This window comes from Podarcis bocagei (assembly GCF_964188305.1).
Source record: "Podarcis bocagei genome assembly, chromosome: 10".
Taxonomy (NCBI): domain Eukaryota; kingdom Metazoa; phylum Chordata; class Lepidosauria; order Squamata; family Lacertidae; genus Podarcis; species Podarcis bocagei.
In genome coordinates this window covers 4,544,727-4,565,131 of record NC_138135.1, presented here as the reverse complement: position 1 = coordinate 4,565,131, position 20,405 = coordinate 4,544,727, and the positions used below count along the sequence as shown (strand labels likewise).

At 45.5% G+C, this 20,405-nt stretch overlaps 1 protein-coding gene across 1 annotated transcript; it reads right to left on the bottom strand.

The window, feature by feature from the left end:
• Positions 1-8,131: 8,131 nt before the first annotated feature.
• On the bottom strand, positions 8,132-20,356 carry NME6 (NME/NM23 nucleoside diphosphate kinase 6). The gene is made up of 6 exons (XM_081210540.1): positions 20,291-20,356; positions 17,516-17,691; positions 15,465-15,567; positions 12,186-12,225; positions 9,990-10,150; positions 8,132-9,307 (listed from the first exon to the last, which is right to left on the bottom strand). Exons 2-6 carry the CDS (start codon positions 17,606-17,608, stop codon positions 9,141-9,143), a joined length of 564 nt encoding a protein of 187 aa, XP_081066666.1. The 5' UTR covers positions 17,609-17,691; positions 20,291-20,356; the 3' UTR covers positions 8,132-9,140.
• Between the last annotated feature and the right edge of the window lie 49 nt (positions 20,357-20,405).

Below are 20,405 nucleotides of genomic sequence, written 5' to 3'. Positions count from 1 at the left end.
TTCTCCAGAAGATGCCAACTGGAGCGGGATTCAAATTGAACAAGCAAAAAACCAAGGTTTTGGAGAAAAATTTGACACCTTTAGAAACAGACGGGTTTCAGAAAGGGACAGAGTTAAATGTGGTTAAAAAGGTGAAATACCTAGGGGTTAATTTGTCTGCTAAAAATTTGAATTTATTCAAAGATAACTATGAAAAATGTTGGTCAGAAATCAAAAAAGATTTAGAAACTTGGTCAAGATTGAAACTTTCCTTGTTGGGTCGAATTGCAGCTATAAAAATGAATGTATTGCCAAAGATGTTGTTTCTGTTTCAAACCCTACAGATCGTGGACAGAGTGGAATGTTTTGGAAAGTGGCAGAAAGATATCTCTAAGTTTGTCTGGCAGGGCAAAAAGCCCAGGATAAAATTTAAAATACTAACTGATGCAAAAGAAAGAGGGGGATTTGCCCTGCCGGACTTAAGGTTATATTATGAAGCTGCAGCTTTCTGCTGGATGAAGGATTGGTTACTTTTGGAGAACACTGATGTCCTGGATCTGGAAGGGTTTAATAATGCTTTTGGTTGGCATGCATATTTGTGGTATGACAAGGTAAAGGTTCACAAAATGTTTAAAAACCATATTGTCAGAAAAGCAATATTTATTGTCTGGACAAAATATAAAGACTTATTAGAGAATAAGACCCCGAGATGGTTATCACCAATGGAGGCCAAGGCTCGAAAAAACCCCAATATGGAGGCCGGTTGGCCGAAATATTGGGAAATAATAGAAAAAATTGGAGACAATTGGAGGCTGCAGAGTTTAGAAAAATTGAAAAACAAGGTGCGAGATTGGTTACATTATGCTCAAATCCAAGAGGTTTTTAAGTCGGATAAAAAAACAGGATTCCAGGTGGAAAAATCGAAATTAGAGACAGAACTGCTTGAACCAAAGACTAAGATACTTTCAAGAATGTACAACTTGTTGCTTAAATGGAATACTCAGGATGAGACAGTCAAATCAGCCATGATAAAATGGGCTCAGGATATTGGGTATAACATCATGTTTGAAGACTGGGAAAGGTTATGGACCACCGGAATGAAATTCATGGCATGTAATGCCCTGAAGGAAAATATTATGAAAATGATATATAGGTGGTACATGACCCCAGTCAAGCTTGTTAAAATATACCATTTGTCTGATAATAAATGTTGGAAGTGTAGGGAGGCTGAAGGGACATTCTTTCACCTCTGGTGGACATGTCCAAAGGTGAAGGCCTTCTGGGAAATGATCTATAATGAGTTAAAAAAGGTATTTAAATATACCTTTACCAAGAAACCGGAGGCCTTTCTCTTGGGCATAGTCGGCCAGAGAGTGTTAAAGAAGGACAGAACCTTTTTTATGTATGCGACCACAGCAGCAAGAATACTCATTGCAAAATATTGGAAGACACAAGATTTGCCCACACTGGAAGAATGGCAGACGCAATTGATGGACTACATGGAACTGGCTGAAATGACTGGCAGAATCCGAGACCTGGGAGAAGAAACAATGGAAGAGGACTGGAAAAAATTTAAGGACTATTTACAAAAACAATATAAGTTATATGAATGTTAAAAAAAATTTCACGATTCGGAAACTACAGCTTCAGCAACTAAAATTAGGAACTAGGAAATTATATTTTAAGTAAGAAAAGGTTAAATTTTAAGGTAATACTATGTTTAATTTAGGATATAAGTAATTGATGGAAAGTATGAAAAATTTGAGGTATAGTATTTGAAAAGTACAAAATAAGACACGAAACAAGGTAATAATTTGCTGATAATTTTATTATAAAGAATGCAGGGTAGGGGAGATGTGAGGAAGTCCAGTTGGTTATTTGAAAAATGTGTTGGACGGTTGGTTTTTCTTTTTTTACTTCTTTCTTCTGTTTCTTGTTTCTTTGTTTCGGGCTTCGGTCCATATTTATAATCTTTGTATCTGAAAACTGAATAAAATATTTTATATATATAAAAAAAGCTGATTCTGCACCAGAAATTAACGTTTTCATTAAAAATAAATAAAATAAATGTGATTTTGCTGTGCTAGAGGCAACATCCTTTGACTTCCACAATCTGGATCAGGCCAGTGGCCCATCTATTTCAGCATCTTGCTCTTAGTCACCAACCAGGTGCCCCAAAGGAGCAGGATTTGAGCACAACAGCACCCTCCCATCCTGCAGCTTCCAGAAACTGGTAAGACACATGGAATGATAGAGTTGGAAGGGGCCACGAGGGTCATCTAGTCCAACCCCCAGCATTGCAGGAATCTTTTGCTCAGTGTGGGTTTGCTCAAACCCATGACCCTGAGATTTAGAGTCTCGTGCTCCACCAACTGAGCTAGGAGGATTGCAGGCTAGCCCTTTGTGGCATAGGGCCCACGTATTTATGGGACCGCCTCTCCTGGTCTGCCCTGCAGAGGACCTTAAGGTCCATGGAGGTCCCGGGCCCTAAGGAAGTCAGACTATCCTCCACCAGGGCCAGGGCCTTCTCAGTGATGGCTCCGACCTGGTGGAATGCTCTGTCCCATGAGACCAGGGCCCTGCAGGATTTAACCTCCTTCCACAGGGCCTGTAAGACAGAGCTATTCCGCCTGGCTTTCAATTTGAACTTAGCCTGATCTTTTATTCCCCTTCCTTCCCTCCCCCTCCCCTTTTTATGAAGATCACCCGCTCTGGGATCCCACAGCTAATTCTCCCCTGGTCTCCTCGCTGGCCCAAATAGGACTAACTTAGCCAGCGAGCCCTGGTGATCATCTAATGGTTATTGTATGGATTTCCCCCCCCCCAAAAAAAATTGATTTTTGATTTTTGAATTCTGAATTCACGTTTTATACTGTATTTTATGCTGTTTTTTGTTGCATCAATTAAGTGTTTTAAATTTGTTGTTAGCCGCCCTGAGTCTGGTTTTCTGAACCAGGAAGGGCGGGGTATAAATAAAAATTTATTATTATTAATTATTATTATTATTATTATTATTATTATTATTATTATTATTATTATAGCCATCGATAGCTCTCTCATCCATGAATTAATCTAATCCCCTTTGAAAGCCATCTAGGCCTTCAAAAAGTGCCATACTTTAACTGGGTGCTGTGTTTAAGCAGAGGTTGAGTAGCCATCTGTCATGGCTGAGATTCCTGCATTTAAGGGGGCTGGACTAGATGACCCTCAGAGGTCCCTTCCAGCTCTGCGATTCTATGATAAAGGACTTTCTTGTACTCAAGGACTGAGTCAGGACATTGTCAAACGAAGCAGCAAACCCCACCACGTGAGAAGCTTTCTTGACGCCCCCGTCTCCAAATAGTCCAGGTGGTATTGCATCAAACAATTCATGCAACCAGTTCAACATTTGCAAATCAACCAGAAGAGTTTGCTGAACATCTTAGTTCTAAAAGTTCTTCCCCGGTGTCATTAACTGGTTATTCTAAATAGCAGTTTAATAGCTTTGGTCTCAGCATGAAATTTCCCATCGCTGAATCTCTCCCCTCGGGACCTGCACCCAAAAGCCGGGAGGTGTCTCTATGGGGCAGATCACTGGGGTGCACTTATGGGGAGGAGCTGGCATTGCCGTCGGGGGTTCGTTAGCCAGGATATTTTTCCATAACAATCAAACGAGAGGCCAAGGGAGCCATTAAAAGTTTGCTCGCCAGAGACAGGCTGCGCCTCTGTTCGGTTGCGCCCTTGTCAGAAGCGCCCTTTGATGAGAGATGCAATTAATTTCATCATTTTCATCTTGCAACTGTGTGAAGTTACATTATTGCTCCCGCCGGTCATTCAGTTCACTCCCCACAGAGCAGAAATCACAGCAGGGCGTTCAGGAGACTGTAGCGCGTTCATTATTAAACCCCCTTGTGACCCACATCAGTGCTGACATAATTGACCCAAATCAATGCTGACATAATTGAGTTGTGCACCCTTGTTTCAAGTGATGAAATGTCATTTGCTTTTTATTACTTTTCAACCTGGAACGTCCAGATTTCTGACATGCCCCCGAAATCTCCATTAGATTCTGGCAGATGCCATTCTAATTCATCCAGGCTGCCTTTCTCAGCAGCCTCGGGCCAAGTAAAATGGTTGTATTGCAGAACCATAATAGCCAAGTGTTTGAAAACCATGGTTTTTGCAGCCCCAAGCAGTTAAAATCAGGAAGACATTTAATTCCGAATCTTTCTGAGCACACCTTACATGTCAGTACCTTTCATGGATGGATGGCGGCTAATGGATTGAGGTTGAATCCTGACAAGACAGAAGTACTGTTCTTGGGGGACAGGGGGCGGGCGGGTGTGGGGGATTCCCTGGTCCTGAATGGTGTAACTGTGCCCCTGAAGGACCAGGTGTGCAGCCTGGGAGCCATTTTGGACTCCCAGGTGTCCATGAAGGCGCAGGTTAATTCTGTATCCAGGGCAGCTGTTTATCAGATCCATCTGGTATGCAGGATGAGACCCTCCCTGCCTGCAGACTGTCTCGCCAGAGTGGTGCATGCTCTGGTTATCTCCTGCTTGGACTACTGCCATGCGCTCTACGTGGGGCTAACTTTGAAGGTGACCTGGAAACTACAACTAATCCAGAATGCGGCAGCTAGACTGGTGACTGGGAGTGGCCGCCAAGACCGTATAACAACAGTCCTGAAAGACCTACATTGGCTCCCAGTACATTTCTGAGCACAATTCAAAGTGTTGGTGCTGACCTTGAAAGCCCTAAACGGCCTCAGTCCAGTATACCTGAAGGAGCGTCTCCACCCCCATCGTTCTGCCCGGACACTGAGGTCCAGCGCCGAGGGCCTTCTGGTGGTTCCCTCTCTGCAAGAAGCCAAGTTACAGGGAACCAGGCAGAGGGCCTTCTTGGTAGTGGCGCCCGCCCTGTGGAACTCCCTCCCATCAGATGTCAAAGAGAAAAACAACTACCAGACCTTTAGAAGACACCTGAAGGCAGCCCTGTTCAGGGAAGTTTTTAATGTGTGAGATTTTAGCGTATTTTTAGTGTTTGTTGGAAGCTGCCCGGAGTGGCTGGGGAAACCCAGCCAGATGGGTGGGCTATAGGAAGACACAAGATTTACCCACACTGGAAGAATGGCAGATGAAGGTGATGGACTACATGGAACTGGCAGAAATGACTGGCAGAATCCGAGATCAGGGAGAAGAGGTGGTGGAAGAAGACTGGAAGAAATTTAAAGACTACTTGCAGAAATACTGTAAAATTAATGAATGTTAAAGGGATGTTGGATTGAAAATAAGCAGTATTGGTAAAAAGATCAGCAAGAATATGTAAATACGGATTGACAATGGGTGAAAATATATAGTTATATTAGGTCAAGATATTGAGTAAAGATAAATGATAGAGGGTAAGGATTTGCTGAATTAACCATGTGAACTGGAATACAAAAAAAGGGTGTGTGAGGAGGTCAGGAAACAAGTAAATGAAATATAAGACATGAAAATATTGATTTCTTTTTAACTTCTTGTATCTCTTTTTCTTTTATTCTTTTTTATTTCTCGTTTTTAATTTTGTAATCTTTTATTGTCTGTAAAGTTTCAATAAATATCATTAAAAAAAAGATGGGTGGGCTATAAACAAACAAACAAACAAACAAACAAACAAACAAACTTATTCATTAAGAACATAAGAGCATGCTGGATCAGGCCAGTGGCCAATCTTGTCCAGCATCCTATTCTTCTCACAGTGGCCAAACAGATGCCTATCATAGGAAGCAAGAACAACTTTCCCCTCCTGCGGTTTCCAGCCTCCAGCTGTGGGGCAGAGCAGAGCCATTGTGGCTAGTACCTATTGATTGTCCTCTCCCGCTTCTCTCTGAATTTGTCCAATTCTCTTTTAAAGCCATCCAAGTTGGTGACCATCACCGCCTCCTGCTGCAGTGAGTTCCACAGTCTGACGATGTGCTGCTTTTACCTCTCCTGAATCTTCCAACATTCAGCTTTGTTGGGTGTCCATGAGTTCTGGTGTTAGGAGAGAGGGAGAAGGACTTTTTCTCCATTCGCTTTCTCCTTAATTCATCCATAACACTGAGGAACAATTTTTTTTTTCATTTTCTGTTGCATGAGATTTTTCAACTGTTCTTATATGTTCTTTCAATGCTAGTTTCAAATCTGAAATCATTTTTTGTGTAAATTAAAGTTATCTTTAATTTTCCGACTTTTGCCGATATGTCATATTTACACTGGGGATAAGTGGACACTGACACGTTGATCTACCCTAACCACATGGTAATTATTGTTTTGCAAACTTAATTTTTCTTTATTTTTATACTTTTGTAACTTACTTATTTGATTTTTCAGATCGGACCATGGCTTCTTCAAGTAGACAAAAATGTGTAAACAAGGGAATACATTTTTTTGCATACCTCCAACTGTTCCTAGATAAACATGTCATTTTCAATGCTATACACGTCATGTTCAATGCTATACAAGTCATTTACATTTATACTCATATTGTACTATTTTGCCTATGTGTTTAATAAAATATTGAATACTTGCATTGTGAAAAACAAAGATTATGGTGAAAAGTGAAAAACATGAATTGCAAAAAAACGAGGGCTTACAGAACAAAAACCAACTTCAGATCTGAAATCAGCACGTCGAAATTAGGTTAGAACTGCAGGTGTCAATGCAACAATTTTTTTGTTTCCCAGTGTAAACTGGAAGGTACCTAAATCAAAGCACTCCAGGATTCACTTCTTACAAGACGTAGCAGAGGCCACCAACTTGGTCTGCTTTGAAAGAGGATGAGGCAGCTTCACAAGGGAAAGGTTTTATCAGCACTTACTAACCACAGTTGGAGAGTTGTGCTGGAAACCATAGGAGGGGAGAGGGCTCATTGTCAGATCCTGTTGTAGGCTTCTGACAGGCATCTGTTAAGCCCCTGCGAGAACAGAATGCTGCCCTAGATGGGTAATAATACCACCTATACTACTTTATTCCCTGTGCATCTGGCTGGGCTTCCCCAGCCACTCTGGGCGGCTCTCAACAGAATATTAATAATAATAATAAAAGCAATAAAATATCAAACATTAAAAACTTCCCTGGACAGGGCTGCCTTCAGATGTCTTCTAAAAGTCAGATAGTTTTAATTACGCCAGTAGGACTACAAGAAGTTTTGTAAGGAGAAATATATGAAAGGTTACAAAGTAGAAAAAGAATGGAGATATCAGCTATGAGACTTAAATGTAATAGGGAAAGTAAGAAATGTATACAGTGGTGCCTCGCAAGACGAAAAGAATCCGTTCCGTGATTCTCTTCGTCTAGTGGTTTTTTCGTCTTGCGAAGCAAGCCCATTGACGGATTAGAGGATTAGCGCTATTAGCGGCTTATCAGCTTATCGGATCAGCTGATAAGCGGCTTAGCGGCTTAGAAAAAAGGGGGGGGGAAACCCCGCAGGAACTCGCAAGACATTTTCGTCTTGTTAAGCAAGCCCATAGGAGATTCGTTTTGCGAAGCACCTCCAAAACGGAAAACTCTTTCGTCTAGCGAGTTTTCCGTCTTGCGAGGCATTCGTCTTGCGGGGCACCACTATACTAAGAGATTAGATTGGAAAATTTTCAGATGAGATTGATGGAAGTCAAAAATTGTATAAGATATAAAAGTATGCTTAATTACTGTGGAAAATGATATGTTAAAAAACTTATAAAAAATTTATATAGGAAAAAAAGTCAGGTTGTTTTATTTCCTTGACATCTGGTGGGAGGGCGTTACACAGGGCGGGTGCCACCACCGAGAAGGCCCTCTGCCTGGTTCCCTGTAACTTGGCTTCTCACAGGGAGGGAACTGCCAGAAGGCCCTCGGCGCTGGACCTCAGTGTCCAGGCAGAACAATGGAGGTAGAGATGCTCCTTCAGGGATACTGACCCAACAGGATCTTCTTATACTTTTATCTCTGCATTTGTGTCCAAGCCGCTTCCACTTAACCTGGTTGCCAACAGGACTTTCTAAGCATTGTACCCCAGCCTCACCCCCGACAGCAGCACGACTGCCTGCGATTCAGCTCCTGAGTTTGTTTCCAGAGTTGGTTCTCTACCATGGAAAACAAAAAGGAAAGAGTGCGTCTGGGCATGTGCAGAGGATCTGCCTTTATCTTCACCAAGAAACGACAGGAAGCCGACACACGTTTTGGATCAAAAGTTGAGTTTATCGCTATTAGGAATCATGTTTTTCAGACAACCTTGAATCAAGGCACCTCTCTCTTTGGCAATGAAACCCTGATGACGCACCCCACCCCTCCCTTGCCCAGTAAATGTTACTGGGAATTTGTGGGTCACAGTGAAGACGGCACGTGGGCATGGGTACATAGTTTGGCACAGACCTGTGGAAATGGCAGTTGCAACCAAGAGAAAAGGCATGGTTAAGTGAATAAGCAGAGACATCACCTTGCAGACAAAGGTCCGTATAGTTAAAGCTATGGTTTTCCCAGTAGTGATGTATGGAAGTGCGAGCTGGACCATAAAGAAGGCTGATCACCAAAGAATGGATGCTTTTGAATTATGGTGCTGGAGGAGACTCTTGAGAGTCCCGTGGACTGCAAGAAGATCAAACCTCTCCATTCTGAAGGAAATCAGCCCTGAGTGCTCACTGGGAGGACAGATCCTGAAGCTGAGGCTCCAAGACTTTGGCCACCTCAGGTGAGGAGAAGACTCCCTGAAAAAGACCCTGATGTTGGGAAAGATGGAGGGCACAAGGAGAAGGGGACGACAGAGGACGAGATGGTGGGACAGTGTTCTCGAAGAGACCAGCATGAGTTTGACCAAACTGCGGGAGGCAGTGGAAGACAGGAGTGCCTGGCGTGCTCTGGTCCAGGGGGGCATGAAGAGTTGGACACGACTGAACGACTCAACAACAACAAAGTCAATAAGAAATTTAGAGCTTCTACTTGACCCCCATATCATGGGCATCCTTGAACCCAGCCTGGGCAAGCGATAAATTGGCTGTCTGGCACAGCCTGGCAGATGTCTGCTCTTATCCCGGGGGGAGACGTACACACCTCAGCAGCCATCCCTGAGTAAGCGGCGACATGTTTAGTGCTGGTGCTCATTTTGGGGAAGAGAGGAGGAGACCCCCGTCTCCAGAGCAGTATCCCTGCATCCGTTCTGCCAGTGTCCCCTGTGCAAAGCGTCCTTCAGTCTGCCTCTGCCCAGCCATCTCTGGGCACGTGGTGAGGGATCGCCTTGGTGTCACGGCCGACCTCCCTCTCCCGCAGCTGAGGCTCTTCTTGCTGGTACCACTGCTCTTCATTGAAATCTGGGAAGAAGAAGGCGATTTCCCTGCTGGCTGATGCTGCCGAATCTGCAAGGGAGGAGAGAAATTTGAGCGAGTGTGGGGCCACGCTGATCTTTGGAGCGGAGTTCGAAATCAGCTGGCTGCACCAGCAGCCGGTAAAAATCCCACTTCGATTTCAAGGTGTTAGAAATCACTAGCTGCCTGAATTGGTCCTACTTGGGTCAGCGAGGAGACCAGGGGAGATTTAGCTGTGGGATCCCAGAGCGGGTAATCTTCATAAAAAAGGGAGACGGAGGGAAGGAAGGGGAATAAAAGATCAGGCTAAGTTCAAGTTGAATGCCAGGCAGAATACCTCTGTCTGCGGAAGGAGGTTAAATCCTGCAGGGCCCTGGTCTCATGGGACAGAGCATTCCACCAGGTCGGAGCCATCACTGAGAAGGCCCTGGCCCTGGTGGAGGATAGTCTGACTTCCTTAGGGCCCGGGACCTCTGAACTATGGTTATTCATGGACCTTAAGGTCCTCTGCAGGGCAGACCAGGAGAGTCCCACCCCCTGCAACGAAGGAATCATATGGTGGATTCCAAAGGATCCCTTGGTACAATCCCGCTCCCTTGGCTACGACGATTCCTTAGCCCTCTTTGCTGGGCCCAGACTTTGGGGCTCCTTTGCAAAGGAATCTTTTACAAGTTGCTTGGAGAGCTGGTCCAAAGTTCTCCTGCTCCCCATTTCCCGCCCCTCCCGGACTCACCTGAGCCGTGGACGGTGTTCCGAGTGTCCGTGAGGCCAATCGACCCGCGGATGGACTCTGGGTCTGTGTGCTGGGCACGGAAAACCCTGGTGGGACCCATCAGAGACCTCCAGAGCGGGATGGCTTCCTCGTGGGCAAGGATGTATGTCCTCATGGGGCCGCTGGAAAGGAGGAGAGAGAAGGCGCAAGGAAGGTCAGGGGTTCGCGTCACATGGATCTTGCAAGCAGCCGGACTGGCGGCCAACTGGCTTCCATGCACAAGTCAAAAGCGCAGGCGATAAATCTTAAAAGCCCTAGGTGGCCTTGGCCCAGGATATCTCCCTTCCAGTGTTCAAAGCTGGCCAGGCGCCAGTTGCCTTTTGCGACTGGCACAGGTCCAACTGCAACCAAGTGAAGGTCTCTGGATGGCAGGCTGTCGACTGGGGAAAGCAAAACGTCACTTAAGAGAAGGCTCGGAAATATTTTCCTCGGAGCTTGAAAATAGTTTTCGTCTGCATGTAACAGATGCAACAGGAAAGGCGAAAAGGTGAAGAATATGTAGAAAGCACAATGAGGTGAATCGGAAGTCAAAAGTGTGTGTGATGTTAGACGATGTGTTGTTAATGTTTAGTTGTCATTGAGGTACTCTCTTTGTTTGCCCATGTTGTTATATGTGTTTTGCAATAAAGTTATAAAAAAAAGGGTGAATAGTGTGTCTCTGGAGATTAAACACGGGAGCAGTGTACTGATGGAGTGTCTAATTCAGGGGTCAGCAAATATTTCAGCCGGGGGCCGGTCCACCATGCCTCAGACCTTGTGGGGGGGGGGGCAGACTATATTTTGAAGGGGGGAAAATGAACGAATTCCTATGCCCCACAAATAACCCAGAGATGCATTTTAAATAAAAGGACACTTTCTACTCATGTAAAAACATGCTGATTCCCAGACCGTCCGCGGGCCGGATTGAGAAGGCGGTTGGGCTGGATCTGGCCCATGGACCTTAGGTTGCCTACTCATGGTATAATTTCTCTCTGCCTATGCTCAAGCTGTATATTTGCTAAGCATTTTAATGTGCAAAGAAAGAAAGAAAGAAAGAAAGAAAGAAAGAAAGAAAGAAAGAAAGTTAGTTTTAGTCTGGGTTGTTTTATCTGATGATTCCATAGATAGAATTGCAGTTAGAAGGGACCCAGGCATGTCCAAGGCCTGTTTTGGGGGCCTAATCCGGTCCAGTCAGTTTAATTTGGCCCCTGTGGAAGTTTATTTCCTGGGGTAAAATCCTAAACAAACCTCAACAACTTCAATGCTAAAAACTCAACAAGTTCAATCCAAAAAAAGGCTAACAACTTTGGCTGGCCCTTTGGTCGGCCCTCACAGCCCTTCACTTCATCAAATCTGGCCCTCCTTGAAAAAAGTTTGGACACCACCTCTACTCCAACCCCCCAGCAATGCAGGAATATGCAGCTGTCCCACATGGGAATCGAACCTGCAAACTTGGGATTATCAGCACCATGCTTTACCCGACTGAGTTATCCAGGTGTTGTAAACCACATTGAGATTTGTTCGTTAATGGCAAACCAAGCTGGTGGACTGTGCTGAAATGCCAAAGCTGACTGGAAAACTCAGGAACCGAGAGGACAAAAACTTTATAAAAGAATGGGTGAAATTTACAACTTTTTAAAGAGGCCGCCGTACGCAGATGGAAACATTGGCAGGATTTTGATTTCACTTGTAGTGTAACAATTACCATGGAAAACATGGAATGATGTAATAGTTGTAGAGTTTGGAGGAGATGCAGTTTTAAATGATTTAAAAGGGACTCCAGGGAAGGGGGGGGGGGGAGAGAAATCCTGAGACTCAGAGGAATCTCTTCATATGGATATGTAATTGAATTTTTAAAATATAATTTTCCATTGTAAAAACCAAATAAAAATGATTTCAAAAAAAGAGAAATTTGTTCTTTAAATATAAAGTGGCATAGAAATGGGAAAATAATAATAATAGTAATAATAATAATAATAATAATAATAGTAATAGTAATAATAATAATAATAATAATAATAATAATAAAAATTAGGGCACCAACCTGGTATCATCCAGATGTTTTGAACTACAACTCTCACCAGCCTCTGTTATGTCTTATGTGTTTTGTATTATGCAAATTTTATTTCCTTGAAAAATCTCAAATAATTAAAAGATATACTTATGCCGCGGACATACCTGGCCATGAATTCCACCAGCCTCTGGTAGAAGAAACGTCCTGAAAAAGAGATTGAGAGCCCTGAGACCAATACACGCTTCTGGGAGAGGTCTTGAGAGCACCCTTCCCGGGAGTTATTGCCGTCCTTTCCCATGGGTGGCACACCAGAGTTGGACTCCAACTCGCATCTGCCCCAGGCTGGGGTTCTCCACCTGCGCTGTGTACAAACTGCAAGAGCCTTCCTGTTTCGTGTGACTTCCAAGCCATCTCTTGAAGGCCACCAGGGCCCCGAGCACACACTCTTGGAGAAGGGCCCCAGTTCAGTTGCAGACCGCCTGCCTTGCATGCGGAAGGTCTCAAATTCAATCTCCAGGTAAGGTCGCGAGAGACTCCATCGTTCTACCCGGACACTGAGGTCCAGCACCGAGGGCCTTCTGGTGGTTCCCTCACCGCGAGAAGCCAAGTTACAGGGAACCAGGTAGAGGGCCTTCTCGGTGGTGGTGCCTGCCCTGTGGAACACTCTTCAATCAAATGCCAAGGAAATAAACAACTATCTGACTTTTAGAAGACATCTGAAGGCAGCCCTGTTCAGGGGAGTATTTAATGTTTGATTCTATTTTTAATTCTGTTGGGAGTTGCCCAGAGTGGCTGGGGAAACCCAGCCAGATGGGCAGGGTATAAATAATAAATTATTACTATTATTATTATTATTCCTACCTAAAACCCTGGTGTGCAAATGCTGTCAGTGAGGGTTGGCAGCTTTGCATGAGATGCTCTGATGGTCTGACTCAGCAGCGCCGGGTTTATGTATAAGCTAAACAAACTATAGCTTAGGGCCCCGGTCTCTTGGGCCCCCCCCAAATTGAAAGGAATAAAACCTGGATGTACATTACCAAAATATAAAATGAAAAACTAGTAAGTATAAAACCTACATACAACAAGAGTGTTTTGTGTTGTGTAGGCTCCTTTGATGTAAGTCATGGGCCCCGCCTGCTCGCCTGCTCCCTAAAATATCCCTGGTTTGCTCCTTTCTATCTATAGGGTGCCTACATTCTGCATGGACTGGTTGCAGGGCAATACATGCAAATGGCTTTAGATAGCTATTAGGTCCATCAATTACCATATAGCATATATTCAACAGAAAAAAACAGCGGCAATTTGTTGTTGACAAAGGACAGCTGGACATATAAAGGACCCCATTACCTCCAGTAGCTGAGGGCCTCATCAAACCGAAATCCGGCCCTTGGGCTCAGTAGAAGCCAGCTTCCTAGGCTCCACACGAAAAGTTTGACGTCTACCCCGGACAAGACACAGTTCCTACTTGGATGCATTAATTCCATGTAGGACACTTGTCGTAACCTGTATGAAGGACATCGCGTGCGAGCTTGTTCTAAACTGTGTTCAAGACCACAGAATCAGAATTGTAGAGTTGAATGGGACCCCCGAGGGTCATCTAGTCCAACCCCCTGCAATGCAGGGATCTCAACATAATAATAATAATAATAATAATAATAATAATAATAATAATAATAATAATAATAATTTATACCCCGCCCTTCCCAGTTCAGAAAACCGGGCTCAGGGCGGCTAACAACAAATTTAAAACACTTAATTGATGCAACAAAAAACAGCATAAAATACAGTATAAAACGTGAATAACGATCAATTCAGAATTCAAAAATCAATTTAGGGGGGAAATCCATCCAATAACCATTAGATGATCACCAGGGTTAGCTGGCTAAATGAGTCCTCTTTGGGCCAGCAAGGAGACCAGGGGAGAATTAGCTGTGGGATCCCAGAGCGGGTGATCTTCATAAAAGGGGGGCAGAAGGGAAAGGAAGGGGAATAAAAGATCAGGCTAAGTTCAAATTGAAAGCCAGGCGGAATAGCTCTGTCTTACAGGCCCAGCGGAAGGAGGTTAAACCCTGCAGGGCCCTGGTCTCCTGTGACAGAGCATTCCACCAGGTCGGAGCCATCACTGAGAAGGCCCTGGCCCTGGTGGAGGATAGTCTGACTTCCTTAGGGACCTCTAAACTATTCATGGACCTCAAGGTCCTCATCCCTGACAGATGGCCATCCAACCTCTGCTTGAAAACCTCCAAGGAAGGAGAGCCCACAAGATTGCGTTTCAATGTTGCAGCCTGCCCTGAGACCTTTGGGTGCGGGGCGGGTGATTAATCATAACAGAATCACAGAGGTGGATTATTGAATGTGTTAATACAGGTAGAAGTTATAAACACTGCAGCTGTTGAGAGGATTACTATTATGATTGGAACACAACTGGATTCAATAAGGCTTTGGAAGCAGAATCAATCAATCAATCAATCAATTATTAAGCCTGTAATACGCCGGGGGGGGGGGGACCGGACCAAAATGATACAACGGGATATTTGATTAATTGATATTTGACTTGGTATTGTGATTTGATATGGATATATTGAGGTGTCTTTTGGATTCTTATACTTGGAAACTGTTAAAAAGTATTGTTAAAAAAATCAATAATAATAATAATATTTCTTTTTTTCCCTTTTTTCTTTTAATTGAAACAGCAAGAAAACAAAAAAGGGAAAACACAAATACCAAATTACACACAGGAGTAACAGTAGATACTGAATTTTCTTAACAAACAGTAGGACATAAATTGGTCTTAATACTAAAGACCCACCCTCCCGTCTATTCCATATTTCCATTTTATATAACTTATTGCCAGTACACACTTTTATCATTCTTGAACTTTTTCTTAATATATCTTAATTCTTATATCTGCCTTGCAACTATTACTGAAGTTCCTCGAATGCTGCAACCGAATTTAAACTCCTATATTTATATTTCAAATAATCTTCGAAAACCTCCCATTTTGAAACAAATTCCCGTTTTGATTTATTCTTTATTTTTTCTGATAGGCCGTCTAATTCTGCATATTCTGTCAGCTTTTCAATAATAATAATAATAATAATAATAATAATAATAATAATAATAATAACAATAACAATTCTTTGTGTACCTGCAGTGGGCTCCTAACTTGCCCCGCTAGCTGCATGGACCAGTGGGTAACTGCCATGAGTTGCATGTGTCATGGGCGTCTGAGCTGACATTCCTGCATTGCAGAGGGTTGGACTACAGGACCTTTGGGGGTCCCTTCCAACTCTAAGATTCTATGGTTCTAAGTAAGGAAACAGCTTCCATGTTTCCCCCGGATTAGAGCCATCTAAGTGCCCCTTCCTGGATTCTCTGCTGACCCCACCTACTTCCTGGACTTAGCAATGGGGTATATTTTGGGGGTGGGGTGGGGTCCTGACCTGAGTGCTCCTGGTAGAATTTCTGGCTCTCCTGCTTGCTCCACGTCACATCCTTGCTCCTGACGATCAATAACCTGTTGTCCAGGATGGTCTGGTGCACAGCCTGGGAAGAGAAGAGGACGAGTCGCTCTGAAGCCAACGCTAGAGACAAGGAGAAGGGCAGGAGGGGCAGTGGGGAGACTTTCTGCAGCCTTGGGAGCCAGGTTTGAGTCTACTGGCCACAACCTCGAGCGTATCTCACGGCAAAGCTCTCTGGAACATAGCTGTCAACTTACAGATTTGAAAACAAGGGCCCAGCAGCCTCGAAAATAAGGGATCAGCAGCCAAAATAAGGGATTTTCAGAGCACAGGTAGGTTCAGCTTCTGAGCCCCTCGGAGCCAAAGGCAGAAAGCCCAGCCAGCAGCCAAACGAAGCCTCAAGCGGTGGTTCCCACAGCGCAGCAACCCGGCAAAGGGGATGCAGCAAGGAAAACCACCGTCACCTCTGCGCTGGGAAGCGCTGAGCAAAGGCGAGTCCCCAGGCAACGCGGCTGATTTGATTGGCACAAGGCATGCAAGCTCCACCCCCCAGTCGTTCTTAGACTTCTTATTGGGTGAGCAACGCAGCCAAGCAACACAGCTGGAACCTCCCTCCTCCCTGGCCGGCAGGGAGGGAGGGAGAGGAGCTGCTTCCTTTGAAACCTGGGAAATTTAAGGGACATCATCAATAAGGGACAGCAGCGGGACACGGCGCTGGGATAAGGGACTTTCCCGCCAAATAAGGGGCGGTTGACAGCTATGCTCCGGAACTGCTCCGTAAGCAGCTGCTCAGAGTTATTTCTAATGCCAGACAGTGGGGCAGCCCCTGAAGGAAAGACACACAGGGCAAATTGCCCCTTTGGGTCTCTCCTTTGGGGTGTGGCGACTGTGAAATATTGGAGCAGAAAGCATCTAAAATAATTAAATCACCTGTTCAGGCCTGCCTCCCCCCTCCAACTGTCACTGCTGAATATGTGGACCAACAACACGCAAGAGCTTATGACATGGATGTGAACTTCAGCTAGGATTTCAACAGCCGGGCAATGGGAAACCTTGAGGGGAAATCGACATTTAATTTGTTTTATTCTGGATTGTTTTGTTTGATGTTTTCATGTAAACCTCTTTGAGATTTTTTTCTTTAAAACATATAGCAGTACAGTGGTACCTCGGGTTACAGACGCTTCAGGTTACAGACTACGCTAACCCAGAAATAGTACCTCGGGTTAAGAACTTTGCTTCAGGATGAGAACAGAAATTGCGCAGCGGCAGCGGGAGGCCCCATTAGCTAAAGTGGTGCTTCAGGTTAAGAACAGTTTCAGGTTAAGAACGGACCTCCGGAACGAATTAAGTACTTAACCCGAGGTACCACTGTATAGAAATGAATAATAATAATAATAATAATAATAATAATAATAATAATAATTTATTACTACACGTTGTTCTTCTTAACTTAGCTCCAACTCTCGGGCCCTGGAATCTCAGCCTGGCACCCCTGAGAGCCTGGCGCCCGGGTGCCCCGCACCCTTGGGGCCTATGGTTAAGACGGCCCTGCTAATAGGCCTTCAAAGTAGACCCCCTCTGATCAGAAACTCAGCGGTTCAAATCCCCCCGACAAGGTGAGCTCCCGTTGCTCAGTCCCAGCTCCTGCCAACCTAGCAGTTCGAAAGCACACCAGTGCAACTAGATAAATAGGTACCACTGTGGCGGGAAGGTAAATGGTGTTTCCATGCACTCTGGTTTCCGTCACGGTGTCCCGTTGCTCCAGAAGCAGTTTAGTCCTGCTGGCCACATGACCTGGAAAGCCGTCTGCGGACGAACACCGGCTCCCTTGGCCTGAAAGCGAGATAAGCGCCACACCCCATGGTCGCCTTTGACTGGACTTAAAAATCCAGGGGTCCTTTACCTTTTAGCTGTGTTGATGTCCTACTTGTGGGTTCCGCTTTGGGGCAATTGGTCGGCCACTGTGTGAACAGGAAGCTGGAAGAGCCATTGGCCTGATCCTGCAGCCTCTCCTTACCTTCTTTGGTCCTTACCTCGAGGAAGAGAGGGTGAGCCACGGCATCAGGCTTGATGATGGCAAGGGTGAGTTGCAGGACCCGCCGTGGAGCATGCAGAACGGCCCTCATCCTGCTCACAGGTTTCCCATGCCCTGGGTGGGGCTGGCGGGTGCTCTGTCCGTCTCGTGGTGGTCCGTCCCCAAAGCATCAGCCTGGCAATACAAAGTCAGGTCAGTGTGGTGTAGTGGTTAGAGAGTGTCCGACTAGGCCCTGGGAGTCCAGGGTTCGAATCCCGGCCAGCCATGAAGCTCAGCGGGCAACCTCGGGCCAGTCACTGCCTCTCCAGCCTCCCTCAAAGGGTTGTGGGGATTGGGGAGAACCGTGTGCGCCACTTTGAGCTCCTTGGAGGAAAATAAAGACCCCCCCCAAAAGAAAATAAATAAAAGAAGGGCAAGATTTGGAGAACACTGAACAGCCAGCAAGAGGACACAAGTCTCGGCTGTCGGGGGCTCAAAATTCTGCCCTGGCTGCCCATGTTCTACCAGGCTAGGTTAAAGATTCCTGAATTAATATACAAGGAGCTGTTGAAAGGATGAAAAGAGGGAGCGTATTAGGGGCACTCCATGTTCCTTGAAGGTGTGGGAATTAGATATTGAGGCACATGGAAGTCAATCAGTGCCTTCCATGTATGCAAAATGTCTGGCTCATTTAAGACTATATGAAACATTTATTCTAAGTAATGATGGGACTCACAGCGGGTGGAGAATGCTTTCAGTTTTGTAAATCTTCATTATTTGTAAAAAGATTCTTTGTAGGAGCTAACACTTTATTATTTCTTTGCGATTTTATGCTGTGGCCTACCCTGTGGGTATAGGGCAGTATAATAATAATAATAATCGTAATCTTTTTTGCAATGTTGGTGGCAAGCAGGCCCATAGTGGGTGGGTGGGGGACCCTACATTGCAAAAAATATTACCCTTCTCTTAAAATTGTATGTATTGAGTTCCTACATTTTGTACAAAGTACATGAAAGTAAAGCAAGCAAAACAGTAACAACAAATTCTATTATTATTATTATTATTATTATTATTATTATTATTATTATTACTCTTTTAGGTGGGACATAAACTGAATAAATAAGTAATATAAAAAGCAATGGTGCACAGAGATGGGCAGTTCTGCTCCAGATATTATGGGATGCAGAGGAGTCAGCCAACAAATATAAAAGCATAATGAAACATTAAACATTTTTTTTAAAAAAAAATCCAAAACACTTCCCAATACAGATTTGCTTTCAAATGTCTTCTGAAAGTTGTTGTTGTTTGAATTTGTCTACTGCCTTATCATAGCTGTCAACCTTCCCTTTTTTTTTGCAGGAAATTCCCTTATTCCAGCGCCGTTTCCCGCTGCTATCCCAGATTGTTAGATATCCCATAGACTGTCCCTGGGACAGGTGAGGCTGCTGATCCCTTATTTTCGAGGCTGTTGATCCCTTCTTTTCAAATCTGAAAGTTGACAGCTATGTGCCATATACCTGCAGGTCTCAGGGCGGTTCACTGATCCCCTTGGCACCTGGTGGGAGGGCACCAGAAGAAGGAAGGAAGGAAGGAAGGAAGGAAGGAAGGAAGGAAGGAAGGAAGGAGGAGAGAGAGAGAGAGAGAGAGAGAGAGAGAGAGAGAGAGAGAGAGGAAGAGTGGGGTGGGAAGGGAAGGATGGAAGGGCGGATGGGAGGATGGAAAGAAGAAGGGAAGGGAAGGAAGAAGGGATGGAAGGAAGGAAGGAAGGAAGGAAGGAAGGAAGGAAGGAGAGAGAGAGAGGAAGAGTGGGGTGGGAAGGGAAGGATGGAAGGGCGGATGGGAGGATGGAAAGAAGGGAAGGGAAGGAAGAAGGGAAGGAAGGAAGGAAGGAAGGAAGGAAGGAAGGAAGGAAGGAAGGAAGGAAGGAGGGAGAGGAAGAGTGGGGTGGGAAGGGAAGGGAAGGATGGAAGGGAGGAAGGAAGGAAGAAGGGAAAGAAGGTAGAGGGGTTTTCCCCTCCGCTCTGAAGCTAAGCCACGGGGGTGGGGGCCCCCAAATTCCTCCCCCCCCCCCGTGAGTGGGGTTGGCGGGGGTGAGGGAGGGGGGATGGAAGGGCGGGTGGGAGGATGGAAAGAAGGAAGGAGGGAGAGAGAGAGAGAGAGAGAAAGAGTGGGGTGGGAAGGGAAGGGAAGGGAAGGGAAGGGTGGAAGGGCGGATGGAAAGAAAAAGGGAAGGGAAGGGGAAGGGAAGAAGGGAAGAAAGGAAGGAAGGAAGGAAATAGAGGAAAGAAGGATGGAAGGAGCGTAAGAGTGGGGTGGGAAGGGGGAAAGGGAAGGATGGAAGGGCGGATGGGAGGATGGAAGGGAGGATGGAAAGAAGGAAGGAGGGAGAGGGAGAGAGAGAGAGAGAGAGAGAGAGAGAGAGAGGAAGAGTGGGGTGGGAAGAGAAGGGAAGAGTGGAAGGGCGGATGGAAAGACGAAGGGAAGGGAAAGGGAAGGAAGAAGGAATGGAAGGAAGGAAAGAAAGAAGGATGGATGGAAGGAAGAAGGGAAAGAAGGCAGAGGGCTTTCCCCCTCCGCTCTGAAGCCAAGCCAGGGGGTGGGGGCCCCCAACTCCCCCCTCGTGAGTGGGGCTGGGGGGTGAGGGAGACGGGGGGTCTCTGTGCTTTCGAGGGAGGGAGGGAGGGAGCGGGGGAGAGGTCTCTTGGGGGGCGAGAGGATCCTGCCCGGGGGAGAAGAGCAGAAGGAGGAGGAGGAGAGGGCTGGGGAGGGAGGAGGCCTCATCCTGCTCCGGTACCTGCCTGTCCCCGGCGCGGCGGCGGCTGCGTCTCCCTCCTCCTTCCCTCCTTCCCTCCTTCCCTCCTTCCTCTCTCCTCCTCTTCCTCCTCCCTCCCTCCCTGGTCTCCTTGGCG